We start from the raw sequence: 7,674 nt of genomic DNA on the forward strand, positions 1-7,674 counted from the left end.
ATCATTATAATGGTATGACGTCAGACGAACCTGAAGTCAGAGATCAGCCATTTTGGTTCATGTTACCGGCCAAAATAGCTCCTGCTAGGAGCCACAATGGAGGCTGTGCATCCGAATACATTTGTCCGCACCGATTGGTTGAATTGTGATAAACCCGCCAATCATTGGCCACGAGTTGAAGTCGTGACGTCCCATTCTGAAAGCGAACACACCTCTTTCACGTGCTGTATTGCGGTGTAGGACTATGATTGGATCGAGGAGTGTTGCTTGTCTTGTGTTGTGGTCCGAGATTTGTTAAATGTATATGCCTTATTTTGATTTGTTCCTGCGTCAGCGCAGGCGCATATCAGGGATCTTAGGGTCAGGACAGATAAAAATGACCTGAAATATCGTGCAGTGTCCACTGCATCCAGCATTTAACCGTAGTGCCCTGAAACTAGGCTATGACTGGAAGAAAAATAAATACATTTTTAAAAAGCTTAGCTACATTTATCAACTTGGTGTTGTAGGCTGATCCAAATTCAGGAGAAATTCCTCAGGAAATGTCAAAATGAGGTGCGTGGCCTCATTTGATCATGTGCCTTGTATGATCTCCTACACCGCCTGTGCATGCTCCTGATGAGACGGCGAAATGTCTCCTGAGGAATCCTCTCCCAGGCCTGGATTAAAGCTTCAGTTATCTCCTGGACAGTCTTTGATGCAACATGGCACGGACGTATGGAACATAACATGATGTCATAACGTGATTTTCTCAATTGGAATCAGGTCTGGGGAATACTCAGGTCAGCCCATAGCATCAACCCCATCATCATGCAGAAACAGCCGACACTCTTCAGCCACGAGGACTGGCATTGTCATGCACCAACCTATGGTCTCACAATGGGTCTCAGATCTCCCCGAGGTACTTAACAGCAGTCAAGGTGCCTCTGGCTATCACAGGGAGAGCTGTGGGGCTTTCTAAAGAAACATCACCCCAAACCATTACTGACCCACCACCAAACCGGGCATACTTGATGATGTTGCAGGCAGCATAAAGTTCTCCATGTCTTCGGACTCTGTCAGGTCGGTCCTGCTGTTAGGTTGTTCCTCTCCTGCGGCTTTCTCTCCGTTTCCTGGGGTACTGGCATGCCTCCTGTTATCTCCTCCATGACACTGCTAGGAGTCACGGCAAACCTTCTTGCCACAGCTCGCATTGATGTGCCATCTTGGATGAGCAGCACTACCTGGGCGAATTCAGTGAGCGGTAGACATCGTCACATGGTACCTCCAGAGGTGGGATAGTGACAAAATACAAATGTGACCAAAAAGGATGAGCGTGCCACCTCCATAACTACACCTTGATTGGGGTTGTCTTGGTAATAGCCTCTCACTTCCGCGGGCACTCACGACCAGTGCCCGTGGTCCTTTCGCACAACAGCAGGTCAAAAACGGATTTACAATCTGCATTGCTGATTTCACAGAAGAGTACCGTAACGGACTTGAAGTTAACACTGGGTTGTTTTGGTGTTCCATTTATTTTTGGGGAGGAGTGTATATATACATTATCATAAAATCAGTGAATTGATCATTTGCTGCATTGATTCAGTACTGTAGAGCTAGTGCCTTATCAATTTAAATAGTTGATAAACCACTGCGTCCTAATGTTTCAGTTAAAAAAGGCACGTTAAAAACACTGCCTGCACTGAGTTGAAATGCTTTTTATTTCAATTGTTTTACACAACTACAGTAGAACCGCATGAGGCTTTGTGTAACTATGCATCAATACTAAAATATGGTGTAGCAGAATCAAAGAGAGGAATATTGATGTCTCTATTAATCAAAAATGTCGACAGAAAGTCCTGCATCCCACAAAACAAAAGGTCACAAAAATAAAAGCAAACAGCACAAAACATCCTCATTTTGTCAAAATGTTTCAAGAGTGTAGCGGCAAAAGAGTTTCATGCGATAAAGTCCAGCGGTCTGTTGAATCCACCCTTTCTGTTCATGTACTGCCTAGAAAATAAAAGAAAAAAAACATTACATCACTGTTACCCTCGCAACACTTGCAGATGACATCATCAAACACCAATAGGGGAGCTAGAATCTCTGCACAGAAACACCTGCAGAGGTGATTGGCTGTATTGACAAGAGCAGTAATGATGCTTGCTGTGAGGGGACTTAAAACTTGACATTTTAAACCAGCAATATGATCAACAACAGATGACGAACATGACATCCGAGTGACAAGGCAATAAGACCCGACAGCACAGCACAACTAGCTCTACTCAAACAGTAATATTCCATTTTTATCATTTCCGCTTGTGGAGAACAATAAAGGACGTCTTTTCTTTCACACTTGTCATACCTGTATTTTCTTTTCATGGTGGTGTTGATAGCATATGCATTCGTGGCTCCTTCACTTTTCTTCCCCTGATTGAAAACAGAACATGCCTATCAAACATTCCCCCAAATCATCTTATCTGAATCGAGCAGAAAATGCATGGGGTCGGGTGTAACAAGCTGAAAGGTACATATCCAGGTTTTGGAGCCGACATTCAAGCAATATCTTTTTCAGGGACGTTCCTGCTTATTTCAGCAAGACAGCGCCAAGAAGACTGTATTTTAAAGATGCAACCTTTCTCAATGTTGGTCACAATGATGGTACTTGGAGTGCTACGGATTATTTTTTTTTGGAACTTGATGTTAATGTTTGAGAACCACTGCCATATACAGTATAAATCAATATAGTATTGTTTAAAAAAAAAGTGCTCTCCACGTGTGTGTGATGGCAATGAGAACACTGCTCAGACTTTTTATTTTTTGGAGACAATCTGATTTTCATTGTTCCTGTGAGGCTGTGCCAGTGACAAATTCTATTCTACTCCCAAAAATATCCGGTATTGTGGTGACATATAAGAAATAAAAAACCCAAGTGACTGATTGGAGATGATTTATATCATTAAACAAATAAAAGATCACTTGTCAGTTAAATGGGGGAGAGGTCAACTTCATGAATGAAAATATACCCCTTTAATTTTTATTCATTTGTTGAACTACCGGGTACTCACCCATTCTGAATATGCTTGTCCTGTATATATATTTTATAATTTATTTTTACTTATATACTTTTTGTTCTTCTACTTCTCCCTTTCATGATTTTTGCTGCTGTGAATTGGGAATTTTTCCATTGTGAGACGAATAAAGGTTTTTTTTTTTCAATCTTATCTTAACTTTCTTTAAAACCACAAATTTGCCCCTTATGGTGCTTGCACATCATACACACTTACCTTAGTAGAGTCAAATGTTGAAAATCCCATTAGTTTCATCATCTCAATTTCTTCCTCAGTTTTGCCTTGCATGTCTTCAGCTGTAAAAAAAAATTGAAAAAAAAAAATAAGTGTGTGAATTCCGTTACCAGGGAAGTTAAGTTGAGGAAATAACACTAACCCTGCATCTTAGGGATGGGGCTAGTGCAAGTCAGTACATTAAACATTCCTGAGAGAAATTCATCCCTCCAAGCTGATACTAACATGCAACACATGTAGCCGAAAACGTAATGGCTAAGCTAGTCAACATGCAGCACATTTGAACTATTCGTCCCTCGTGTGTGTCAAATATCTTAAAAGACGTGAGTAGTTATGCTTTATTTTGTTAATTACTTAGTGGTTAGAGTCTGTGTTATGGTGTTACTTTAAACATTACACAGGAAATAAAGGTTTTGTTGAAAGTTAAAGTCAGTGCTCTCCAAACACCACACAGCAGCCCCCACTTGCTATGGCTGAAAACTAGAATTTATGCTAGGTCCGGCGCAATTACACTGTTTATTCTCGTGTTGATTAATGTGCACTGTCCCAAAGACAGAAATACAATAAATAAAATAAAATAAAAAAATATTTCCAAAGTATGTTATCACGCGGGAAGGAATCTTAGTCATAACCCACTCCAACCCCACCCTCGCGCCCGACACCCGCCTAGCAATCTCCACCATCAACGGAACGGTTGGTTGCCAATCAGCAAAATGTCACTCAGACCATGAGTTGGCCTGTGGCCGAAAAAAGGTTGAGGACCACTGTTCTAAGTGACAATTCACGAAATGTTATTTCCGATGAGAACATTTGTTTTGGAAGTCAAACTTCCACTTTGGAAGTGGCCCGTTATATCTGTTGTACCTGATATTTGAATGGGTTTTGATGACTTCTCTTTACGGTCATCGTCACGTCGGTCTTTTTGCCTCATGGGTGAGAGAGAGGAGGAGCGATGGCGTCGAGGAGACCTGCAGAGGGAGACATAGACAGCTGCAGGACGAGTTATCACAACTACTAAGTGTACAAATAGCCGTAAATAATGACTGTTAATTAAGTGCAGTCAGTGAACCCCCACTTCTTGACTATGAGTGTATGTTCCAGACCCACCTGCAATGTGTGAAAATCTGCGGTGTAGAGGGACTAGGGGTGGGGGATATTTCTCCATTGTGAGACAAATAAAGGTGGATCGAGAGGAGCCAGATGAGGTGGCTTGGGCATCTGATTTGGATGCCTCCTGAACGCCTCCCTGGTGAGGTGTTCCGGGCATGTCCCACGGGGAGGAGACCCCGAGGATGACCCAGGACACGCTGGAGAGACTATGTCACCCAGCTGGCCTGGGAACGCCTCGGGATCCCCCCGGGGAGAGCTGGAAGAAGTAGCTAGGGAGAGGGAAGTCTGGGCTTCCCTGCTAAAGCTGCTGCCTCCGCGACCCGGCCCCGGCTAAGCGGTAGAAGATGGATGGATGGATGGTACTATTGAGAGTTGTTTAAGATTCTTTGTAATGAGGAGCAAACTTGCAGAGCATGACACCTTGATCCTCTGACACCTTGTTTAAATGAGACTTTTGATGTGAGAGGATATCGTCTGATGGAGTTCTGACAGGGATACATCTGTGAAATCCTTGCAAGCAGGTCGCATGTAGCGCATGGGGCTCCAAGTGAGAGAGCAGACAGGCCACTGAGAAAACCTGGTCATTAAGTCCAATAAATACTATATTTCGAGTTTTCTGTTCATCCTTCTGACTATCACGCTCATGTTGCCCAGCGTGCGCTGCATTAGCTGCTTTTTGACTGCAGCAACTCTGTTTTCCTTAAAAACACCACCATCTTCCATTCAGTGTTTGTTCTTCGAATGCCGTATGTCATTTTCCCCCTTTGAAGCTTTTTAACGTACTCTGACCGCAAGGTAACTTTTTATGGCAGGTGGTACAGGACGCAAACTGAGAAAAAAAGTCACTCTCAAATCACAAAAGCTCCATAAGGTTTCATGTTCTGTGAAGGAAGGGAAGAGAGGACACAAGACTGCACACGGGCTGGTCTCTGAGCTGCGGGTGATTGGGTTTTGTGGCAATCAAAGGCATTGATCGACATATGCCAAATACATACTTTCCCAAGGAAATCGGCCGATTATAATCACTAACTCAGATATTCTTCATGTATTCTTTATGTTCTGTGGCAACATTGACTACTACGAGCTTTGACAGTGGTTGCTGGGGGAGTAAAAGATGAACAGCAATATATCAGGGCTTTACTGTACAGTTTTGTAATGTGTCACATTATTTCAAGTCAAATTTCTTTTCAACACAAAATGTATTGAAATTTACAATTGCCTTGAAAAAAAAAAGATTCCCTCACCTTGAACGTCTCCTGTGGGGAGATCGGGAACGACTTCTTCTCCTTTCTCTGTCACGATCTCGTGACCGATCCCTTTCCCTTCTCCTTCGATCACGTTCTCGTGAAGTTGAACGGGAACGCCTCCTCTCTGCAGGCAATCAGGATAAGAGTTAACATAGGGATACAAGAGTTGAACCCATTATGATAGCACTGCAATATCGTATTTAGATAAATGTCATTACAAGTTCTGCTTTTCTGCCTTACAGTCACCAAAAGACAGAGGTGGCAAGAGTACTCACGCTCTAAAATTAAAGGTGGAGAACACATACTTGTATGGTAAATGTGGAAAGTACTGATTCAATTCCTATACAGTACTTAAATAATGGTTGGAAAAATGAACAGAACTTAACATCGCAGTAAAAAATAGAGATGCACAATTATCGAGTTGCTCATTATCGGGCGATATTTGGAATTATAATGTTACATCACTTCATTTTATTGCATTAAAAAAAACCCCTCCGATTTAAAAAAATAATAAATTAAAATCAAACACTGAGATGGAAACCCAATGAAGAACTCTGCTGTGTTGGTTGGTGCTCTCCTTTGTAGGCCTGTTGTAGACTTTCCTCTAAACTCGCTCAGTCTCTCATTATAAAACAGCGCGAGTCATGTTGAACTTATCAGTGAAATGAAGAGCTCATTATTGCAGAATGAGGCCAGACGTCAATGTGCATTGAGCTCACATTAAATAGACATGGCATCGATCGTGATAAAACGAGCTTCAATAACTGGCCACTTAACACACTTATCGCTGGGAGAGTGGTTTGCAAGCCTACAAAAACATCTGGTTTTGGGCTAAACAATTTTAGAAAAAACATAGAATTGCATTTTTTCTGACAGATATTGTGGTTTCAAGGACTGTTTGCAGATGAAACATATGCGACACGAATCACCATACAGGAAATCCATTTTTTTCATTCCGACTTTTGTAGTAGCTTTAATTGGTAGACAGCTGCATACGAAACATTAGTTTATTGCTACATTCACCGATTACAGTTTCTTCATTTCTGATTAATGGAACAAAGTTGGTTCTATGTTGTCTTTTGTCGTGATATCACTCGCGGGAATTAAAGAAAGTAACGAGCCTATTTTCGACAAAGTAATGAGTTGAAAGTGAGATGGCGATGTTCAGGAAACGCAAGAAACTAAAATCAAAGGTTATGGGAAAAGTAAATGCCCACGTTAATTAACGACAGGCAAAAATACGACTTAACTACGATAACTTTCGATTTTTATGTTGTTGCCTCTTACGACTGCTAGTATACAAACGTTTACTTTCTCACTACAGGAACCTAATGTCAAAAAGCACGTCTGTACTCCACAAACAATACAATACTTTCGAGGACGAGGCTGAATAAACACCGAATATAATCTAGCAATGTATATTTAAGAACCTTCTTTATTCGACCCATACAAAACGGGCACAGAATCATGTAGTTTCTTACCACGCCTTGGAGGAGTTCGACTCCGGCTCCTTCCCATTTCAACTAGTCAAATATTGAGCGAAAAAGTAGAATGAATCCCACACGACGAAGCGTAGGACGAAGAGATTGAACAAATTTCTGTTGTATCTTTCCCTGTTCGCCACCTTAAAAGAGGAGCTTCCGCTATGTCGAATGACAACTTCCGTTTAGCTTTTATTTCTACCGCGCCCCCTATCGAGTCGGATGTCCACCTTGTTGCGCGACAGACAATGACAGAGTATCGAAGGCCGTCGAAGCATTCTTTCAACAAAGGAAAATTCCAGATTTAGGTCCGTTTGCTAGTGCGCTGTTTGGCCTCACTAGTAGGACAAATTTGGCATACGAGCAGGACAACGACATGTTACCTTGGTGAGGCAAAACTGTGCACAAATTGACAACTGTGTAAAATTCAGCTACATGTGAATGTATTGTACTTAACCAGTTGTACTTTTAGTGCACAAATGTCAACTCGTGCACAGAACAAATTAGTAAATGAACCTTAAGCTAAATATAAGGGATATAGAATATATTTGG

At 41.8% G+C, this 7,674-nt stretch overlaps 1 protein-coding gene across 1 annotated transcript; it reads right to left on the reverse strand.

Annotated features, from left to right (window-relative positions):
* Nucleotides 1–1,682: 1,682 nt before the first annotated feature.
* Nucleotides 1,683–7,285, reverse strand: snrnp27 (small nuclear ribonucleoprotein 27 (U4/U6.U5)). The gene is made up of 6 exons (XM_086112493.1): nucleotides 7,123–7,285; nucleotides 5,639–5,765; nucleotides 4,149–4,252; nucleotides 3,267–3,346; nucleotides 2,345–2,409; nucleotides 1,683–1,992 (listed from the first exon to the last, which is right to left on the reverse strand). Exons 1-6 carry the CDS (start codon nucleotides 7,157–7,159, stop codon nucleotides 1,938–1,940), a joined length of 468 nt encoding a protein of 155 aa, XP_085968619.1. The 5' UTR covers nucleotides 7,160–7,285; the 3' UTR covers nucleotides 1,683–1,937.
* Between the last annotated feature and the right edge of the window lie 389 nt (nucleotides 7,286–7,674).

The sequence above is a fragment of the Hippocampus guttulatus genome, chromosome 5, assembly GCF_054856545.1.
Source record: "Hippocampus guttulatus isolate MCC_2025c chromosome 5, RoL_Hgut_1.0, whole genome shotgun sequence".
Taxonomy (NCBI): Eukaryota; Metazoa; Chordata; class Actinopteri; order Syngnathiformes; family Syngnathidae; genus Hippocampus; species Hippocampus guttulatus.

Coding starts and splice junctions, on each gene's coding strand:
- snrnp27 (XM_086112493.1), bottom strand. CDS start 7,159: ATGGGAAGGAGCCGGAGTCGAACTCCTCCAAGGCGTG. Junction 5,766..7,122: donor TCGAACTCCTCCAAGGCGTG/GTAAGAAACTAC, acceptor GATTGCCTGCAG/AGAGGAGGCGTTCCCGTTCA. Junction 2,410..3,266: donor CAACATTTGACTCTACTAAG/GTAAGTGTGTAT, acceptor GTTTTCAATCAG/GGGAAGAAAAGTGAAGGAGC.